The sequence below is a fragment of the Antechinus flavipes genome, chromosome 4 (assembly GCF_016432865.1).
Source record: "Antechinus flavipes isolate AdamAnt ecotype Samford, QLD, Australia chromosome 4, AdamAnt_v2, whole genome shotgun sequence".
In the NCBI taxonomy this organism is placed as follows: Eukaryota; Metazoa; Chordata; class Mammalia; order Dasyuromorphia; family Dasyuridae; genus Antechinus; species Antechinus flavipes.
The window spans coordinates 420,196,189-420,218,931 of NC_067401.1; the positions used below are offsets into that span (position 1 = coordinate 420,196,189).

At 36.5% G+C, this 22,743-nt stretch overlaps 1 protein-coding gene across 4 annotated transcripts in view; it reads left to right on the forward strand.

Annotated features, from left to right (window-relative positions):
* The first annotated feature begins 401 nt into the window (after positions 1 to 401).
* The window catches only part of COP1 (COP1 E3 ubiquitin ligase), a 240,146-nt gene continuing 217,804 nt past the window's right edge, over positions 402 to 22,743 (forward strand). For all 4 annotated transcript variants that reach the window (XM_051998899.1, XM_051998901.1, XM_051998900.1 and 1 more), the window contains exon 1: positions 402 to 913. In XM_051998899.1, the coding sequence (XP_051854859.1) occupies positions 498 to 913 (416 nt within the window). In that variant the 5' untranslated portion in view covers positions 402 to 497. The remainder of the gene's footprint in view (positions 914 to 22,743) is intronic.

Genomic DNA, 22,743 nt, shown 5'->3' on the forward strand with positions numbered 1-22,743 from the left:
ACGTCTTCAATCAATAAAGCTTCAACAAGGAATTTTTCCGTAGCTAGGCAGTGATCGCGTCGCCAAGGGTGTGTGTTGTGTGTTTGAACGCCGCGGCGACTGCCAATAAAGTTGTGCTCCTCGGACTTCCTCCGCCCTCCCCATTCTCTCTCGGCCTCCGTCTCGAGTGCGCGCGCACGTTCGGCCTCAGGCTCGCTCGGGGTTGGCTGCCGCAAGACTCGGGGTGGTCGCTGTGGCCTCGAGAGCGCATTTTTTTTCTCCCTCCCCCTCCCGGTGTTTTAGTTCCCCGGCTTCCTCCCGCCGGCCGCCGTTTGTGTGTTTGGTTTTTTAAAAAACAACTTTATTGTTCCCTCCCGGGTGGCAGCCCCCGCCCCGTGCACTGTGCGCGTCCTCAGGATGCACTGAGGCTGCAGGGAGGTGGCGGCGGCGGCGGGTCCCGGTCCCCGCTCCCTCGCCCTCTTCTCCGAGTGCCCAGCCCGGGGAGGGGGAGGGTTACGATGTCCGGCAGCCGCCAGGCTGGTCCCGGCGCTGCCGGGTCAGGGCCCGGCTCCTCCGCGGCCTCCTCGGTCACTTCCGCCTCCTCGTCGTCTTCGTCGTCGTCGTCGCCCCCGACCCTAACGGCGGTGGTGGCCGCGGCAGGCTCCAGTGGGTCCGCCGGCTCGGGGGGCCTCGGGGCCACTGTGCGGCCTCTAATGGTGGCCGCCGCCGTGTCGGGCTCGGGAGGCGGAGGAGGCGGAGGCGGCGGAGCTCTGGCCGCGGGCCTCTCCCGGCTTGGGGGCTCGACCAGGCCCGGGAGTGCCGTCAACAGCGGCGGGGGCAGCTCGGGCAGCGGCAGCAGGAAGCGGCCTCTGCTCACCCCTCTCTGCAATGGGCTCATCAACTCATACGAGGACAAAAGCAACGATTTTGTCTGGTGGGTGGAGAAGCATCCCTCTTCCTTTCTCTCCCTCCTTTTCCCTTCCCTTCCCCTCACCTTCTCTTCCCCTTCTCTTCCTCCTGCTGGGTGGGTTGCACTGGGATGGGGAGGTCTCGCAAAGTGGCAGATGATGGGGAGGGTGAAGGAAGTGTGTTCTGATAGAGAGTTCAGCTTTGGAGTAAATGGGCTGCGGCTAAGTGGCTAGGGGGTTTTCCATGGCACAAAGTCCTGATGCATGGGGACTACACCGAGTAGATTGAGGGGGTATTCAGGAAGTCAGAGTTCAACAAGTATTAGTCAAAGGGGTTCTAATACTTGTTGGGTGGAATGAAAGTGTGTGGGGGGTGTCTTTGGTGGAGTTGGGAGTGAGGATGGAGGCCCTTCAGAGGCCAATGAATTTATTGGGTAGATTCAGGTTTATCGAGGGCTTGGTAAATATGAAGAATGCATTGGGATTGTTAGGAGTCAAAAGAGTGCTATTAGGCTGTGAACTTTCTCAAAGTAGACTATTTTTTGATGCCATTTGTATCCCCAATACTTAACAATACCGAGAGCATAGGCAAAGCTTAGTAAACAGTAACTGACTTACCTGCAAATGTGCTAAGCATTGTTTAACAAATATATACAATATATCACTATTCAGTTTATATTCCTAGATTGTGTACAATGAATCTTGCCAGTGAGACTTAGTATATTAGAAGTCAGTGAGAAACTATCTTTTAATGTCTTCAAGAAGGTTTCAGTATATGTACTATATATTGCATTTTGTTTTGAACACAATTTATAGCATTTTTAAGGTTTATCATGATATGTATTTATTAAGCACCTACTATTTGTCAAGTCCTGTGCAAAGCATTGGAGATGAAATATAATATAAAACTGAAAAATTTTTCCTGTCCTCATGGAGCTTATGTCTTAAGGGGAAAGTGGTGTGCATGCCCTTGTGCAAGTATGTCCAAAACAGATTGAAAGTACTTTTTGTAGGGAGGTAACTAGCAGCTCTGGGGAATCCGAAAAGGAATATAGAAAATGATATTAAGTTGAATCTTAAAGGATTCCAGGTATTTCAAGAGATGAAATTAAGCAGGGAGTACATTGCAGACTTTGGGAGATAGGATTGCAAAGGCACAAATGGAAAAGACAGCATTATCATGTGACGAACAGCAAATAAGCCAGCATGAGTTTTTGAAGAAAAATAAATATGTAAAGAGACTAGTAAGGTAAGGTACACTAAAACTTTTTGAAGTAGTGAGTATAAGGAGTAATATTACCGTTTTACACAAGAGGGAACTGAGGCTCAGATGAGTGAAATGATTCAGTCAATGTCAAATGGCTAATAAGCATAACTGTGACATGAATCCATGGATGGTTCTGACTCCAATCCAGTGTGACTTGAGGCTTCTGTTGTCACAGCAAGTTAGGCCTAGAGTCAGGAAGTCTTAAGTTCAAATTTAGCCTCAGACACTAATCTCTGGACCCTGGGCAAGTCATGTTTGCCTCAGTTTCTTCAACTGTAAAATGGGGATAATAACAACACTTAATTCTTAGACATCTACCTCAGTCTTGCCAGAATTGCCCTGAGGATCATTTGAAATATTTGTAAAAAGTACTTAGTGATTGGCCATAGTAGGTCCTTTCTAAGTGTTTTTTTTCCCACTTTTCCTCTCCACTGTATTTAGGTTACTAGAGATTGAATAGTTGTGATTCCAATTGTCTTTGGCAACTAATAGCCATATTTTTTTTGGGAGGGGAGGGGACTGTGAAGCAGTTGGTTGTTACATTAGGAACATTTTGGAATTTGGGGTTATCTTCAGTGGCTCTAGGTTTGATAGAATGATACCTAAAATTATTTAGATTGATAACAGTGATAGAATTTGGAAGTTGATATTAATCACTTAAATTTGTATAATCACTTTCAAAAGAGTGATTAATCTTTCTACTGATGTACCTTGCAGTCATTTATGTCTTAGACTACTACTTTCTACAAAGTAAAGAAAATGAAACAATGTTTAGGGGACTAAGGACTTGGAGAGACTGATACAAAGTTTTAAATAAGATACTGTCTCTTTCCATATGTAATCTACAACCTAATTTTGCAAGCATTTAAGTGTCTGTTCTGTGCAAGGAACTGGGAAAACAATGATAAAATGAAAAGTGAGATAAGACACTGATACAGTAGTTTTGGGATACTATTGATCACTCTTTCCTCCCTGATACTCTTTTCTCTCTAGGTTTTCAAGACATCCCTTTCTTCTGGTTCTCCTCTTCTCTGACCACTCCTCAGTCTCCTTTGTTGGATCCTCCTCCAGATCATGCCCTCTAACTGTAGGTGTCCTCTTGGGCCCTCTTTTCCTCCTTCTATACTACTTAAACTTGGTGATTTCATTAGCTTCCACCCATTTAATTACCATCTCTGTTGATGATTCTTCCCATCTACTTATCGTGCCTCAACCTCTGCTGACCTCCAGTCTCACATCTCCAAGTGCCTTTCTGACATCTTGAATTGGATGTCTTATACACACCTTAGACTCAATATATCTAAAACACAACTCATTCTCTTTCTAACACTTCTCTCCTTTGCCTCTTGTAGTTTCCCTTATAGAATAGGGCTTCTTAATTTTTTTTCCCCAAGACTCCTTTTTGCTCAGTTTTTTTTTTTTACATGATCCCAGGCATAAGTATGTAAAATAGGTACACAAACCAAACATTTGCTGAAAATAAATCATTATTTCATGACCCTTAAATTCAGTTATGAAAATCCATATGGGGCTCACATCACAAGAAGTTGGAATGCAGAGCACTGTGCCATCTGCCTTATTCCTAATCCCTCACACACACAACCTAGCAGTTATCTTGGACTCTTCATTCTTTCTCTTTTCCCTTGAAGAGAAATATCCCTTGCCTCCTGCAATATCCAATCTATTGACAAGGCCTATTGATTTTTGCATAATTCTTGAATATACCCCCTTCTCTTCTTTGCCACTGCCATCATTCTAGTGCTGGCCCTAATTACCTTATTCTTGGATTATTACAATGGCCTACTTGTGGGCTTACCAACCTCAAAGTCTCTCCCCACTCCAATCCATCTTTCGTTCAATTACTAATGCTATTTTCTTAAAGCTCAAGTTCAGCCATGTTACTCTAGTAAACTCTAGTGGCTCCCTGTCACCTGTAGGATCAAACACAAAATGCTCTGTTTGACAATCAAAGCTTTTCATAACCTAGCCCCTTCCTACCTTTTCAATTTCATTACATTTTATTCCCTGATATGCACTCCTTGATCCAGTGACACTGATCTTCTGGTTGTTCTATGAACAAAACACTCTATCTCTGGGTTCTGGACATTTTTTCTGAATGTCTGAATGTCTGCCATGCCTGAATGCTTTCCCTCCTCTACTGTCATCACTGATTTCCCTGGTTTTCTTTATTAAGTCCCAACTAAAATCATCTTTTATTGGAAGTCTTCCCCAACCCTTCTAAATTCTAATGTCTTTCTATTAAATATTTCATATTTAACCTGTATATAGCTTACTTTTTATGTATGTGTGTGTGTGTGTTTGCATGTTGTGTTCTCCATTACATTGTAATACCCTTGAGAACAGGGATTATCTTTTTGTTCTTTTTGTATCCCCAGTACTTAGCATGGTGTCTGACAAATTATAAGCGCATAATAAATGTTTATTGACTAATTTATTGATTGAACTATAATGTTCAAATCAAAATGATATCATGTCTTTTGTGATTAATAAAATTTGGGGAAGGAAAGAGAATCGAAGAAAATTTGCATCAGGTCTCTTAAATCATTGATTCATAGGAATAGACCTCCCCCCCCCAAATTACAGTTATGATAGCTGACATTTATGTAATACTTTAAAGTATGCCACTCACTTTACATACATTATTATTTGAATCTTGCATTAATCTATTAAATAGGTACTATTATTTCTACTTTTAGACGAAAAATTTGTGTGCCAGAGGAAGTGATTTGGTCGTTGTCACTCGGCTAGTATTTGGAACCCAGGTATTCTTTACTCCAAGTCTAGCATTTGTCTTCACTATACCAAGTTGTTATCTAAATCCTCTAATATAATTACTCCTTTATACAGTTTGGAAAATTGTGGCCCAGTGACACTTAATGATTTTTCCAAGAGAGTACAATCAATAGCAGAATCCAGGTTTGAGCTTTGGTGTTTTGATTCCAAATTCATTGCTTTTCCTGTTACAAAGGGCTGCTTCTAAAATGAAGTCATTTTTCCCTGCTTGAGAATTGAACTGTAGTTGCCTTGAGATCATACCATATGAGCAATTGTTTGGGGGGGAAAATTGATGATGTTTTACCTGAAGGAAACAGTGGGGATATGATTATTCTCTAGGCATTGGGAGAGATGAGGAAGTAGAGAGGTTAGTCTTACTAAGCATAAGCCAAGTTTTTCATGTAATATAAGATAAAAAAAAAAGAGGTAGTGAAAAGAAGCATATAAATGATATGAGATGAGAAGGGGAGAGAAGAAGGAACTCATGATGAATGGCCTTAACTTTTTCTGCAAAATAGGAGGCAAGGAAAGAGTGGGGGAAGGGGAGAGGAGAACCATGAGAAGTTTAAAAAGGAATGAAAATGTTTGGAAGAGCCACTGTACAGAATAAGGAAGTGAATTAAAATTGAAGATGATACTTAGGATAGGCTTGGGATAGATGGATGCATTTATTAAGTGCCTACTCTGTCATACTGAGCTAAACATTTTAGAAATATCTTATTGGATCCTCATAACAATACCTTGAGATAGGTACTATTATTCCATTTTACAATTGAGGAAATTGAATTAGAACTTGAGTTGCTAAGAGTCTGAAGGCCAATTTGAGCTTAGGTTTTCCTGATTCTAGGCCCAGCACTCTGTATCTGCTGTCATCTAATTGCCTCCAGGACACTATGCTCCTTAGGGTCCTATTCAAGAATTTTATGGATTGGAAAATGTTACTGGTTTTGACTATTGGAATAAGGTAGTTTCTGTTGATAATTTCTTTCATTTCTATTTTATCATCTTTCCCTGATGTATGAAAACATTTTAAGCCTTGAATTAATTGATATTTTCAGTGTGCCACTTTTTTTTGTTTGTTTTTTTGCTTTGCTAAGGCAGTTGGGTTTAAGTGACTTGCCCAGGGTCACACAGCTAGGAAATGTTAAGCGTCTGAGGCCAGGTTTGAACTCAGGTGCTCCTGACTTCAGGGCTGATGCTCTATGCACTACACCAACTAGCTCCCCACACCCCCCCACATTGTACCATTTTTTAAGGGTATTGTGCTTTTCTCTTGAATACTACATTAGTTTTGAATAATGTTAAACAAGATTTGATTCAGTGGCAGATTTGTTAGCACTAACATGGCAGAAAGAAAATGCTCTCTAAAGCTGAAGGGAATGTGTACAACACCAGTGCATTCCAGAATTGAGACAAATATTTAAAATAGTTTGTACTTTGCATTTTATTACTTATTTGCATTTTGATTGCATGTTAAAGTGAAAAACACTCTAGATCTACTTTTAGACGAAAAATTTGTGTGCCAGAGGAAGTGATTTGGTCGTTGTCACTCGGCTAGTATTTGGAACCCAGGTATTCTTTACTCCAAGTCTAGCATTTGTCTTCACTATACCAAGTTGTTATCTAAATCCTCTAATATAATTACTCCTTTATACAGTTTGGAAAATTGTGGCCCAGTGACACTTAATGATTTTTCCAAGAGAGTACAATCAATAGCAGAATCCAGGTTTGAGCTTTGGTGTTTTGATTCCAAATTCATTGCTTTTCCTGTTACAAAGGGCTGCTTCTAAAATGAAGTCATTTTTCCCTGCTTGAGAATTGAACTGTAGTTGCCTTGAGATCATACCATATGAGCAATTGTTTGGGGGGAAAAATTGATGATGTTTTACCTGAAGGAAACAGTGGGGATATGATTATTCTCTAGGCATTGGGAGAGATGAGGAAGTAGAGAGGTTAGTCTTACTAAGCATAAGCCAAGTTTTTCATGTAATATAGGATAAAAAAAAAAGAGGTAGTGAAAAGAAGCATATAAATGATATGAGATGAGAAGGGGAGAGAAGAAGGAACTCATGATGAATGGCCTTAATTTTTTCTGCAAAATAGGAGGCAAGGAAAGAGTGGGGGAAGGGGAGAGGAGAACCATGAGAAGTTTAAAAAGGAATGAAAATGTTTGGAAGAGCCACTGTAGAGAATAAGGAAGTGAATTAAAATTGAAGATGATACTTAGGATAGGCTTGGGATAGATGGATGCATTTATTAAGTGCCTACTCTGTCATACTGAGCTAAACATTTTAGAAATATCTTATTGGATCCTCATAACAATACCTTGAGATAGGTACTGTTATTCCATTTTACAATTGAGGAAATTGAATTAGAACTTGAGTTGCTAAGAGTCTGAAGGCCAATTTGAGCTTAGGTTTTCCTGATTCTAGGCCCAGCACTCTGTATCTGCTGTCATCTAATTGCCTCCAGGACACTATGCTCCTTAGGGTCCTATTCAAGAATTTTATGGATTGGAAAATGTTACTGGTTTTGACTATTGGAATAAGGTAGTTTCTGTTGATAATTTCTTTCATTTCTATTTTATCATCTTTCCCTGATGTATGAAAACATTTTAAGCCTTGAATTAATTGATATTTTCAGTGTGCCACTTTTTTTTGTTTGTTTTTTTGCTTTGCTAAGGCAGTTGGGTTTAAGTGACTTGCCCAGGGTCACACAGCTAGGAAATGTTAAGCGTCTGAGGCCAGGTTTGAACTCAGGTGCTCCTGACTTCAGGGCTGATGCTCTATGCACTACACCAACTAGCTCCCCACACCCCCCCACATTGTACCATTTTTTAAGGGTATTGTGCTTTTCTCTTGAATACTACATTAGTTTTGAATAATGTTAAACAAGATTTGATTCAGTGGCAGATTTGTTAGCACTAACATGGCAGAAAGAAAATGCTCTCTAAAGCTGAAGGGAATGTGTACAACACCAGTGCATTCCAGAATTGAGACAAATATTTAAAATAGTTTGTACTTTGCATTTTATTACTTATTTGCATTTTGATTGCATGTTAAAGTGAAAAACACTCTAGATCTACAGTGAAAAAGGTTTTGGTGGAATTCCTGAATTTGTCAATAGCTGTGGACAGTTAAATCACTTAATATCACAGAGCCTCAGTTTCATTATAGTTAAATAAAGATAATATTTGCACCATTTGCTTTATAAAATTAGAGAAGTAAATGGTCTGTCAACTGTGAATTGCTGTGTCTTAGTTATTTTCACATTTTATCTAAAGGTCTTAAAATAATGTCAATGAGATAAATTTTGATTTATACTTATGTCATCGAAGTTACAGAGACTTTTAATTTGGAGTCATGTTACAATTTCTCAGCATATAAGTAATAAAACAATAACTTATTTAAAAAAGAGGCATGTAGTATAGTGGATAGAGGGCTGACCTCAGAATCAAGACAGACTGTCTGTCTGTCTATCTATCTTGAGGAGGGAGAGAGGGGAAAGAGAACTATTTCAAGATAAATTTTCAAGATTTCAAGATTTCTTTTGTAATCCTATGTGTTTTACACTTTATAACTTGAAAGACATTTTGAGAAGAGGTCAGTCTGTATGATAAACTAATCTGCCAAAGGAGTGTGTGACACAAAAGAGTTTAGTAACTCGGACTCAGGGACTTGATCTGCTTTGGTATATGGATTTATCTCACTGGGAATCTCCTGTACTATTAAAAGCATAGGTTTGAGAAAAAGAACACGCCATATTTCTGTAGCACCTGAATTTTTAAAAATATGCTTTCTTCACAATTACAACATATTCTTCCCTGTAATGGAAGTAGGATAGTTAATAGTATTTTCAATTTACAGATGAGCAAACAAGAGACTGTGAAAAATGAAAAATGGTCAAACAATTCTTAGGTGTCTGAAACAGGATTGAAATCCAGTCGTCTTTACTGCAAAGCCAATATTTTAACTAAAATTCCAGAAATGTAACTTCCTTTAATTTTCTCAATTTTTATTTTATTATCTAGTTGAACTGTTTAATTTTGTTTATATTTGTCATGTCCCTTTAAAGACTTCTGCCTCTGCTTAGGAGATGGGATGATGTTACTACAATTATTTCAAGAGTTCTTACCTCTATAAGAAGATGCTTTGAAGACATGGCCTTTGACTTTAAAAACTATTCTAATTAGAGAGGTATTAAAAGTAGAAAGGAAAAAAAAACTTAATATGAAAAAATTTAAAATAGTTGAGAGATATTGGTTAATTTTAATATTCAATAACCAGTTTTTTCCTGTGATATAATACTATTCTCTTGATCATTAAGACTCAAAACTTGAAATTACTTTTGACTTTTCTTTCTTCCTTACCCTTCCTTTCTTGTTTACATAGTCATTTAGTTTTTTTCATCATGACTTGTTATCATTCTCTTTTTTTTTGAGTTCCCATTACAAATACCCCTTTCCAACTTTCTCAACTTGTGTATGAGTTGTTGCAATTATATGCAACAGAAACACAAGAAACATTTTAAAGTACTGATTCAATGTTCTACTACTTTCTGAGGGATTTATAAAATTTATGTAAGACATAGTAGTGTTGTCCTCAAGGAGGTGAATGGCTCTTGGGGAGATTAGGTACCAATACAGGTAATACAAACTATTGGGATCATATAATCATAGAATTAGAACTGGTATGGACTTTAGAAGATAACTAGTCCAACTTCCTCATTTGACAGTTGGAGAGAGGCACAGAGAGGTGGTAAACTGCCTGTGCATATATAAGGCACTAGGTATTCAAGGTGGAGTTGGTCCTCAGACTCTGAACCCATTAGGTTTTCCCTTGGTATGCTGTTGCCTTTTAATGAAGGCATTATTGTGTTTATTGGGAGAGGATGGAGAGGGTCTTTATCAATTTTGGGGATCAGGGAAGGATTCCTGGAAGAGATGACATTTGAGGTAATTCAAAAAATGGATAGTTGTGATTCTAGCAGGTGAAGCGGTATGTATATATGCATGTATATATGTGTATCTATATGTGAATGTGCATACATATATACTACACACAACTTGAGGATAGACTGGACTGCTACATACTAGGCATTTAAGCATACGTATTGATGTTCTTGCTAATGCCCTTATCTCCAAGTCCCTGAACTTATTTCCCATGACCCTACTCCTCCATCTCAACTCCTTTACCCCAACATAGAGATGATCATCACTCACAGAAGCACCACTTTTGTATTCATGAATTGAAATTTCCTCATCCTATCATAATCTAATGTCATTCACTTTTCCCTGTGCTATTCCACCCCAAAAGGCTTATCTTGTTCTTTAATTTACAATCCTTCCATTTTTTTGTAGGCCATCATTCCTTCAAGGGCTCTCTTCCTTTTGTTATGTTAACCTATTATTAAACCAGTTCAACTTTGCACTATCATTTTCTCTCAAGTCATTTGCCTCCCTTTCATACTGCTGATCTTTCCTGTTAAATCCCAATCTTGGATTTCTTTCACCATCTGCTTTATTTACTCCTATGCATGCATTTCTAAATGAAGCTGAAGAAAATCACCAAACTTTTGTTTACTGGATCTATTACCAAATCTATGTTAGATAATCTCAACTAGACCCTCATTACAGCAAAGCAATCCTTTATACCTTCTTAATCTACTATATCAATTATGGTGGCTTTTCCAAACTTTTTCTTATTACTTCTCAGACTTTACATGACTACTCTTCACCTTAGCTAAGAATCTTGTTTTTTATTTTACTATAAAAACTGAAGCCATTAATAGAGAACTCCCTTATGTCACACCACTTAGATGTGGCCTTATCTCTTCCATTTCTTCTGTGTCACATGAAGAGTGCCTTTTCTCCTTGCCAAAGCAAATCCCTCTATACCTACATGCCCCATCCCATCTTCTCCAATATATTACCCCCTTTATAATTTCAACTCAAAAATCTTCTCTCTCTTCTCCTGGCTGTTTCTCTGCTGCCAACAAATCTGCCTATGTCTTTTCATTTATCTCTGTGTGGTCCTAAACTAGACTACCCTTTTGTGGCTAAATATCATGAGAAGTCCATCTACAATTAGTATATCACTTTCTTTATTCTCACTTTTAAAACTGTTTTTAGCTTAATCATTCAGTGAAACTGCTTTATCCAAAGGTACCAATCATCTCTTCATTGCATAATCTAATTACCTCTCTTCAGTCTTTAACACTGTTGTTCATCCTCTTCTCTTTGATATTCTGATAGATTTTAATGACACTTTTCTTTCTTGTTCTCCTACCCAACCAATCCTTCTTATTTTCCTTTTCTGGATCTTTATCCAGGTTGTGTCCACTCACTGTGGATGTCCCCTAAGTTTCTGTTGTAGGGCCTGCTTTTCCCTCTATACTATTTGACTTGATGATTTTATCAATTCCCATGGATTTAGTTTTCAGAAATGTATATGTGGATCATTGATTTGTCCAACCTTAAACTCTTTCCTGATATCTCTGATCTCTAGTTGTCTATTGTAAATCTTCAACTGTATATCTAGTAGATAGCTTAAACTGGACATGATATAAGTTCAGACAGCTAGGCAACTCAGTGAATAGAGAGTGTTCTTACTTAACCTCTGACTGTTTCAATTTCCTCATATGTAAAATGAGAAAAACATGTATATTGCGGGGAGGAGGGAATAAAATGAGATCATATTTGTAAAGTGCTTTTCAAACTTTAAAGCACTGGTTTTGATAATGTCCAAAATGGAATCCAACATGTTTCTCCCAAGTTTCCCTCCTCCTTAACTTTCCCACATATGTTCAAAGGCAATACTATCTTCCTTCTGACTTTTGCAACTGAGGTGTCATCCTTATTTCTTAACTTTATATCCATTGAGTTCCCATTGAGTATACATTCCCTTTTTTCTCCACTGCCACTGCTACAACATTGGTACATTCTCTTATCTCATACCTAGGATGTTTTGATAACCTTTTGATTGGCTTCTCTGTTTCAAGTTTCTTCCCATACCAGTCCATCTGCAAATGTCAAGTTGATTTTCTTAAAGAACAGGTGTGATTTTGTTGCTCACTAACAAATTCCATTGGCTTGCTATTATAATACTCCAGAATCAATTATAAAGTCCTCTGTTTAGTTTTCAAAATTCATTTTAACCCGCCTCCCTCCTACCTTTCCAGTCTTTCATCTTAATTCTTTTCATATAGTTTGTGATCCAGGTTTCTTTGCAAAAGTAACTCCATCTCCTGACTCCATGCTTTTTTAAATAACTTTGGGTTCTCTATCTTTGTCTCTGCCTCCTGGTTTCCCTGCTTTCTTTAAGTCTCAGCTCAAATCCCACTTTGTGCAAAAAACTTTACCTAATCTCCTCTAATGTTATTTCATTTGAAAATTATATCCAATTTAGCATGCATATCTTATTTATATGTAATTTTTTTGCCCCACCCCCGGGAGAGGGAGGGTATGTGTGGGGGGAAAAGCCCATTGTTTCCTTCCATTAGATCATGAGTTTGTTTGTATTCCCCACACTTAGTACAATCTGATACATAGTGGGTGCTAATTAAACATTTGATTTAATGTATATTAGTAGAAGTTTCTTTCAGTTATTAGATTGTATTCAATTCTGTCAACTCTCAAATTCTATGATTCTATGATTACACTTTTACAGTTATTATAGTCTGCTAAATTATATTTCATTAGATTGGATTTATCATTCTAGGCTGTTAATCATTTTTTTGATCCCGATCTTAACTCTTAGCAATGTGTCTTAGGGATAAAAAGTATTGGATAGTTCTTCCCTCTTCCTGTAGTCCATTTTCCACTAGCCACAATCCTTTTTCTCAGGACTTTAACATTCCTAACACAAGATCTTAGTTTATTCAGCATTCTTGAGTATTTGCCAGCTCTCTTGGGTTTGCCTTATCTGCAAATTTTTTTTAACATCCTCAGTACATCCTCAGACCATCCTTCACTTTGATCTTTTCCCAGTAATTCTAAAGTAAAATGGACTATCTTAGCTTTTTTATTGCTTATACATCATAAACCAGTTCTTTGTTGATAAGAATTACGTCTAGAATAGGTGTACACTCTATTTGGTTTCTCTATCCTTTGATGGATGTGCCTGGAATTTCTTTCTTACTTTGTTTTTGGGAGAAAAAGAGTAAAGGGGGAAAGGTGAAGACTTGGGAGGGAGCATAAAAAGAACTCCTTAAGATTTTTTCCATACTTGAGTTTTCCATCAATTATTTTTATGCAGATTCCTCTCAGATCTTTATTTTCAGCCTTAATTTCTTATATGAACTTCAGTCTCACATTTCAAATTGGTTGTTGAATCTGTTCATTACAATGACTTGTAGACATTTCAGTCAGTCAAAAAAATTAAATGAAGTGCCTATTATGTGCTAGGCACTAAGTTCAACACTAGGAAAGCAAATAACAAAAGAAGAAAAGTAAGAAAGCATGTGTGCCTGTGTGGTGTTCTTTTCTTTTCTAGAATATGATTGTTCTCTCAGGAAGCAGGTTTCTTGGGAAGGTTTTTCTGGAGGCAGCCTTAGTTTCAGTTCAGATCAATAATAACCTCAAATGCAGCCAGCTGATAAAAGTTCAAATCTTTTATTGTCTCTTCCAAAATAGCTCAGTTAGCTTTCTTTTGTTCCGAGAATTCTTGCTGCTAGCTTCAGCCTCCAGCTCTCTCAGAATCTTAGTTCTGCCCAACTGCAGATTAGCTTCTCAATCTCCTTAACTGCCTGACTCCACTGACTCAGCTCCTTTTTATGCTCTTTTAGAGGTATAAACTGAAAGGTTGACTTCTACTCAGAGAGTGGGATTATGGGAGGTGTAACTTTGTGAATCTCTTGACTTGTGACCTCTAATATGTGAGCTAATGTGTGTAAACCCTCTTAAAGTGTGAGCTCTAATGTGTGAACCAATTACCTAAGCATTGTTTTTTATCAACTTTAGTGAGTTAACACCTTGTTTCAAGTTCTGGCTCATAACATGCCTGTGTGCATGTATGTGTGCTGGTATGTGTGTACAAACGTACATGGTGGAGAATGGCCCAAGCAGCCCAAAAAGATGGGAAATGAAGAAGTGGCTGGCCTGGGAACTCAATGCTTTTCATAACCTGACCCCAGGTATATCTTTCTAGCTTTATTATACATTATTATTCTATTACTTGTCTCTTCATTTCATTGGGCCTTTCCTCATATTTATTCCTTACTAACTATCATCTCTTGGAATTTTTTTTTTTAACTTTGCTCTAGGGCCACCTTCTTTGTGAAACCTTTCCTGATTCTTCCCTGTGTGCTAGTGTATTCTTTCAGAATTTCTTTGTATTTATTTTATACTTGTATGTACGTGTTTCCTTGAGAATGCAATCTCTTTGAGAGCAAGGATCGTTTCAGTTTTGTCTTTGTATCTTCATCATCCCGCACAGGGCTTCTTAATTTTTTTTTCCATTTGGGACCTCTTTCTACCTGAGAAATTTTTACACCATTCTAGTTATATAGGCATAAGATTAAACATTTATTGCTAACAAATTATAAAGAAATAATATTCTTTGGTATACCAAAAATGAAAAAAAAAATTGTATACTAATGCGATGGATATGCTTGTTTATTTTTACATAAAGAATTAATCTTTGTGGAAAATTTGATACTTTTTACTTTTGCAGAATTTTTTGCAACCCTCACATTCAGTTACCTGACCCCATATGGGGTCACGACCCACAGTTTAAGAAGTTTTGATCTAGATGGTAACAAGCAAATAATATTTAATAAATGTTCTTGTTGATTGATGTTCAGAATAATTTGTAATAGTCCCTTCTAGTTCCTCTCCTGTTATTGTTGATTACTTTCCTTCCTACTAACCCAGGTTAGTAACTTCTAAGGCAGCTTTGAGTCTTCTTTCCTTTTACCTCCCTCCATGTTTAGTTGACAAGTTCTCTAACAACTACCTACATGATATCTCTTGTGTTACTCATGTAGGTATCACCCCAATTCTGGGCTTCATCACTGCCCTCAGGCTTATTACAGCAACCTCCTGTTGGTCTTTCTGTTTCCACTCTTTCCTCTCTTTAATTCATTATGCATTAACACCTGCCAAAGTAATCTTAAGGCATGGGTGTTATCAAGAAACCTGCAGAGACTATTTATTGTTTCTATGATAAAATCCAAAGTACTTAAGACTTTGGCATTCTAGACTTTCCACTATCCCATCCTAGACAATCTTATTTCTCCTCATGTATTCTCTGATGCAGCCAAATTGGATTATTAGTTGTTCCTTGAATTTGTTGTTAGCTTATGTCTTATCTTCTTGCATTTGTACTGTAATATACTGTTGCTTAATTTTTGTCTTTGAAAATCCTTATCTTCCTTCAAGTTGTCCTGTTGTCAAGTTAAAGTTTTAATTGGATTGCCCTCTCTCTCCTCAAAATTATATTCTTCTTCTTTGTGTATTTATTATACTCAGAAATAGAATTTAAGAATAGGAATTGCTTGTTTTTGTATCTTGTATTGAAGAGCAAAAGAACTAGGGTTGTGGCCAAAAATATCATACCCAGTAAAGTTAAGCATAATTCTGAATGAAAAAAAAAAAGGATATTAATTGAATGCCTATTTTCAGGATTTTGTTGCTTTTTTTTTTCTCTTTAAATTTAATTTTATTTAATAATAACTTTGTATTGACAGAATCCATGCCAGGATAATTTTTACACAGCATTATCCCTTGCAATCACTTATGTTTCGTTTTTTCCCCTCCCTCCCTCCTCCCCCCCCCCAAGATGGCAAGCAGTCCTATATATGTTAAATATGTTGCAGTATATCCTAGATACAATACATATTTGCAGAACCGAACAGTTCTCCCGCTGCACAGGGAGAATTGGATTCAGAAGGTAAAAATAACTTGGGAAGAAAATCAAAAATCAAATAGTTCACATTCATTTCCCAGTATTCCTTCTTTGGGTGTAGCTGTTTCTGTCCATCATTTATCCAATGAAACTCAGTTAAGTCTCTTTGTCAGAGAAATCCACTTCCATCAGAATACATCCTCATACAATATCATTGTCGAAGTGTATAATGATCTCCTGGTTCTGCTCATCTCACTTAGCATCAATCCATGTAGGTCTCTCCAAGCCTCTCTGTATTCATCCTGCTGGTCATTTCTTACAGAGCAATAATATTCCATAACATTCATATACCACAATTTACCTAGCCATTCTCCAATTGATGGGCATCCATTCATTTTCCAATTTCTAGCCACTACAAACAGGGCTGCTACAAACATTTTGGCACATACAGGTCCCTTTCCCTTTTTTAGTATCTCTTTGGGGTATAAGCCCAATAGAAACACTGCTGGATCAAAGGGTATGCACAGTTTGATAACTTTTTGGGTATAATTCCAGATTGCTCTCCAGAATGGCTGGATTCGTTCACAACTCCACCAACAATGCATCAGTGTCCCCGTTTTCCTGCATCCCCTCCAACATTCATCATTATTTTTTCCTGTCATCTTAGCCAATCTGACAGGTGTGTAGTGATATCTCAGAGTTGTCTTAATTTGCATTTCTCTGATCAATAGTGATTTGGAACACTCTTTCATGTGAGTGGTAATAGTTTTAATTTCTTCATCTGAAAATTGTCTATTCATATCCTTTGACCATTTATCAATTGGAGAATGGCTTGATTTTTTATAAATTTGAGTCAGTTCTCTATATATTTTGAAAATGAGGCCTTTATCAGAACCTTTAATTGTAAAGATGTTTTCCCAGTTTGTTGCTTCCCTACTAATCTTGTTTGCATTCGTTCTGTTTGTACAAAGGCTTTTTAATTTGATATAATCAAAATTTTCTATTTTGTGATTGGTAATGGTCTCTAGTTCATCTTTTCACAAATTTCTTTCTCCTCCACAAGTCTGAGAGATAAACTATCCTATGTTCCTCAGGATTTTGTTGCAAAAAGACCTGAATTTAATAGAAAATTTGGCTTGTAAACTCCAAGAGAAATATTAGGTAACATTAAAGATTATTTTCGAAAGGCTCAATATGGACAAGCAGTTTATAAACAAAAATGTAAATGGGACATGGAAATGTCCAAGATTGTCATTAGTAAATGGGTAGAGCTGAGAATAGTGGATTCTTAAAAGCAAAACCATGTAAAAAAATGTAAGTGTAAAAAGAATAATTGTGTTGTGTTACTTCTATAAATGAAATGCCTGAGAAAAACTGACACAAAAGAATTAGATTGGGGAGGAGACTGATAGTTCTGAAATCCTACTTACATCACAAATAGGAACACTACAATGCAATGCATACATACACACATACACACATATATGATAAGGGACTGATATAGAAGGGTGTATAGATTAATGGGAATGGATATTACTTGGAATGTGATAAAGAAGTGAGGGAAAGCATTTGGGGAGAGGAAAAGGGAAGGATCCCTTACAGTAAGTCATAGCAAAGCAAGGTAGTAGGTAGAAGGAAAGCAGAGGAGTCAGCTATGATACTAGACAAGAAATACAAACATAATAATTTGGGGGGGGTTATTTGATTTTTTAAATTTTATTTTTCTAGTAAATTTACTTATTTTTAATACACATTGCTTTATGAATCATGTTGGGAGAGAAAAATCAGAGCAAAAGGGAAAAACCATGGGAGATTTAAAAAAGAGAAAAAAAAGTGAAACTAGCATGTGTTGATTTCCATTCAGTTTCCTTAGTTCTTTTTCTGGATGCAGATGTCATTTTCTGTCCAAAGTCTATTGGGATTGCTTTGGATCACTGAACCACTCAGAAGAACCAAATCTTTCACAGTCAATCATCACACATTCTTGCTGTTATTGTGTACAATATGTTCCTGGTTCTGCTTGTTTTGTTCAGCATCAGGTCATGTAAATCTTTCTTGGCGTTTCTAAAATCAACTTGTTCATCATTTTTTTAATAGAACAATAATATTCCATTACCTTCATATACTACTGCTCTTTCAGCTATTCCTCAGTTGATGGGCATCTACTCATTTTCCAATTCTTTGTCCCCACAAAAAGAGCTGGATCAAAGGGTATGCATGGTTTTATAGTCCTTTGGGCAGAGTTCCAAATTGTTCTCCAGAATGGTTGGATTATTTCACAACTTCACCAACAATGCATTAGCACCCCAGTTTTCCCACCATCCCCTCCAACATTTATTATTATCATTTCTTGTCATTTTAGCTGATCTGAGAGATGTGAGGTATTATCTCAGAGTAGTTCTAATTTGCATTTCTCTAATCAATAATGATTTAGAACAGTGTTTCCCAAACTTTTGACATATGCATACCCCTTCTATAATTTTTGTAGTGCTGAATACCCCTCATCAAAAATATATATTTATTTTTCTTTTTTTGGTACATATACAAAATGATAATAAATGAAAAATAAAATTATTCATAATAAAATATAAATCTATGCCAGAAGGTTTGTCGTATGTGAAAGAAGAGCAATTGTTGGAATTGGCTTCAGATGGATTCTTGAAAAATAAACATAAGGAGTATACCAAAATATGCAACTGGTTACAAATGCAACATGTATATCCTGTTTTAACAGAATAAGTTCTGAATTACATCTTGCCTTTTCCAACTTCATATTTATGTGAAGTTGCTTTTTCAGCCTTTGTAGACATTAAATTGGAAAAAAGGAACAGACTATTTGATGTGGAGCCGCATCTCAAATTAAAATTAACAACCAGGGAACCAAATTATCATGATCTGTTATCTCAGCACAATTTCATCCTTCTATATAAAAATAATCAAAATCAGTGGGACTTAACTAAAGCACATAACAAACCTTTCCTATAAGAAAAATCACACAAAAGCTAAAAATACACAGGCACCTGGAGAAGCCACTGACTATTAATGAAGTAAGTTGTCTCTGTAACACGAAGTATGGTATATTCAGGCCGTGTCACACTGGACCATCTCACGCCTCACAAGATGTCTTGACTTGACTCATGAGAACATATAATTAGGCGCAGCTAAGCATGGTACAGTGCATATCCCCCCCAAACTCCTGTACAACGTGTACCCCCACCAAACTCTTCCCGTACCCCTGGGGGTACATGTACCACACTTTGGGAAACACTGATTTAGAGCATTCTTTCACATAACTGTATCATGTAACTATAGATAGCTTTAATTTTCATCATCTGAAAATTGTCTTCATATCCTTTGACCTTTTATCAATTGAGGAATGATTTGTATTCTTATAAATTTGATATTGTTATTTATATATTTTAGAAATCAGAACTTTATCAGAAATACTGTCTGTAAAGATTTTTTCCCAGCTTTATAGTTCCTTTTTAGTCTTGTTTCTTTGGATTTTGTATACACAAACATAATGTCAGTCTTTGCCTTGAAATCACCACGAGTATACTTCATATTTTTACAGGTAAATGTTGTTTTGCAGAATATAAGGAATGTTCAAGCTCCTTGAGTGAGGAATTGTTTCATCAATCAGTGTTTATTAAGCCTTTACTCTGTGTCAGGCACTGTTCCAACTTATAGAGATACAAAGAAAAGATACATAGAAAAACTATTTTTGAAAGAGTTACTAGTATCTGCTACAACAAACAATTATTAGCCATTTAATAAATCTTTGATTGATTAATAAATCATAGAGGAGAAAACCTTAGACACAAGAACTTTTAAATTTTCCTTACAGTGGACCCTAGGGAGATCAGTAGAGCATCACAGAATCTCAGATTTGGAAGGTATCTCAGACTTTTTAGTTTAATCCAAAAATTAAGCAAAAATCTTTTCTACAACATTTTTCCATTACTCTCTTCTGGGCATTGGAATTTAGCTATGTGACTCCACTACAGACAAAAAAAAAAAAAAATACTTCCTAAGAATATTAGGGAGTTCTTTCTACCTCATCATAGTTTCATGGAGAACACTTTTATTAGGTTTTTTTTTTTTTAAATTAATGTACAGTTTAAAAAAAGAAAAAAAGCTCTTGTAAGACATGATTCTAAACATTTGTGAGAAATTAGTAGAGTTATTAATTATCTATTTAAGAGCCTGTTGGAATCATGATTAATTTCCATTCTTTCACAAGAGTTTACAATTAATAGCAAATTATACTTGATATATTTGAATTGTAATGCAAATACTTTAAAAATTCAACTGAATATTTTTTACATTTGTATATTTTGGTTTGGTGTGTAAATTTAGGTTAATTTGATTCTGTCAAAGAGATGCAGTTGTTAAAAGATACAACTAAGAGTTTTATTAACTTTGGAAAGAGTAAGGTTGGAAGCCAGATTGTAAGAGGTTAAAGATTATAAGAAGAGAGAAAGTGGAGGTACCTATATTGTAGCCAGCTGATACCAAAAAGGAAAGATCTAATTAGGGTTTTTTCAGGATAGGGACAGCATGGACATGTTTATAGGCAATAGGAAATGAACTATACAATTGTCTTGCTGTATAAGAAACATCAGATCAAAAAGGGAAAGAGAAATTAGAAAAACAAAATGCAAGCAAACAATAGTAAAAAGAGTGAAAATGCTATCTTGTGATCCATCCTCAGTTCCCACAGTCTTCTCTCTGGGTATAGCTGTCTCTCTTCATCACAAAATCATTGGAGCTGGCCTGAATCATCTCACTGTTGAAAAAATCCATATCCATCAGAATTGATCATTGTATAATCTTGTTGCCATGTGCAGTGGATCTAAGTTCTTATAAATCTTTTCAGTCGTATTTTATTTTTCCAATTACATGTAAAGATAGTTTTCAGCATTTGTTTTTGTAAGATTTTGTTATAATTTTTTTTCTTTTCCTTACCTCTTCCCCGAGACAGCAAGTATTCTGATATCGATTAAATATGTGAAATTCTTTTAAACATATTTCCATATTTGTCATGCTGAGCTTGAAAAATAATACCAATGGGGGAAAATTGTGAGATTTTAAGAAAATAAAAAGTGACAATACTATGCTTTCATCCATATTCAGTATCCATAGTTCTCTCTCTGGATGGGGATGGCATTTTCCATCTTAAGTCTGTTGGAATTGTATTAAATCACTGCATTGTTGAGAAGAGCCAAGTCCATTACAATTGATCATCACATACTCTTGTGTATAATGTTTTCTTGATTCTGCTCATTTCACTCAGCATCATTTCATCTAAGTCTTAACAGGCTTTTCTGAAATCAGCCTACTTATTTTTTTCTTACTCCTTTCTGTTTCTTAAAACACCTCATTTTCCACATATATATATTTTCACTGGCTAACCCACCATCCTTGAAATATTCTTCTTCATCTTGGCTTCCCCAACTTCCTTCAAATTTGAGCTAAAATTTCATCTTCTAGAGGAAGTCTTTCTCAATCTTTTTTTTTTTAAACTGTAGTTAACTCTAGTGCCTCCTCATCTTGATTTTTTTCACTTTATCCTATATATAGTTTGTACATAGTTGTTTTCTTGTTTTCTCTTCAATTAAATTGTAAACTCCTTGAGAGAAAATACTGTCTTAGAACAACTCCTGATTTATAGTAGGTGCTTATACTTTTTGAGTAATTGGAATATATTACTAATTGTCAGTTACATAGTTTTATAAAATCATTTATAAATTTATTTTGGTATCAGCGTCTCATAACATTAAAAAACAACTAGTCAAAATAGTCTTCTTTTCCAGACCTTTTCATTTTTTCTTGGTCCTCCAATGGATTCCATTCCTCTCATTCTCTAAAAGTTGAGAACTGTATTCCTCTCATTCTCTAAGTTGAGAATCGTATTCCTCTCATTCTCTTAAGTTGAGAACCTTATCTTATATTTCCCTTAAAAAACTTGAGAATTCCTCTTCCCTCCATCATCTTATTTATTTACCTCTGCACTATCCTCTCCTTCTTGCTTTTCACATGACAAGGAAACTTTTCTTCCTAATGCCAACTTCTCTATCTGCACTACTGCCTACTTCGCTCTCTCTTGTCCTTAAAAAACCTTCATTTGATCTATACCCTGTCTTGCTAGCTATTGTCTTAAATCCCTCTCCCTTTTGTGGCTAAATTTGAGAATGCCACCTACATTTGGTGCCTTCACTTCCTCTTCTTTTGATCTCTTAACTGTAGAGTCTGAAGTTTTCTTCCAGCTTTATCATTTAATTGAAATGATTTTTTTCCAAAGTTACTAATAATCTTTTAATTGTTGAACCTGGTGACATTTTCTCATCCAGCCTTTGAAACACAGGAGAGATCACCCTCTTCACTGTGATATTCTTTTCTTTGTAATTTTCAAAACACTATTGTCTTCCATTTCTGTTACCACCTAACTAACCATTCTTTCTTAGGCTGCTTTACTGAATCTTTATCCAGGTCACACTCACTAACCTAAGGCTTTATCATGGATCCTCTTCTCTCTTCTTCTCCCTCCTTACTATTTGGTTTGGTGATTTTACCACTCCATGGATTCAGTTGTCATTTCTACATTTATGATTTTCAGATTTAGTTAGTCTTAGCCTCTCTCCTGACTTTGTTCTCATATCTTCATTTGCCTATTGGATAGCTGCAATTGGATGTGGCATAGATTTATTAAACTCAACGTTTCCAAAGCTGAATACATTATCTGAATTACTGAGCCTCTCTTCTTAATTTCTTTGTAACTGTTTGAGAGGACCATCATCCTTGAAGTCATCTCAGGTCATTTCACTCAGACTCACCTCTCCATATCTAATTAATTAGCAAGTTCTGTTGATTCTACCTACCTTTGCTTTATATCTCTTTCTCTGCTTTTATTTGCTTTGCTTTCAGTTCCTCCTCTGTCTGCTAAGAC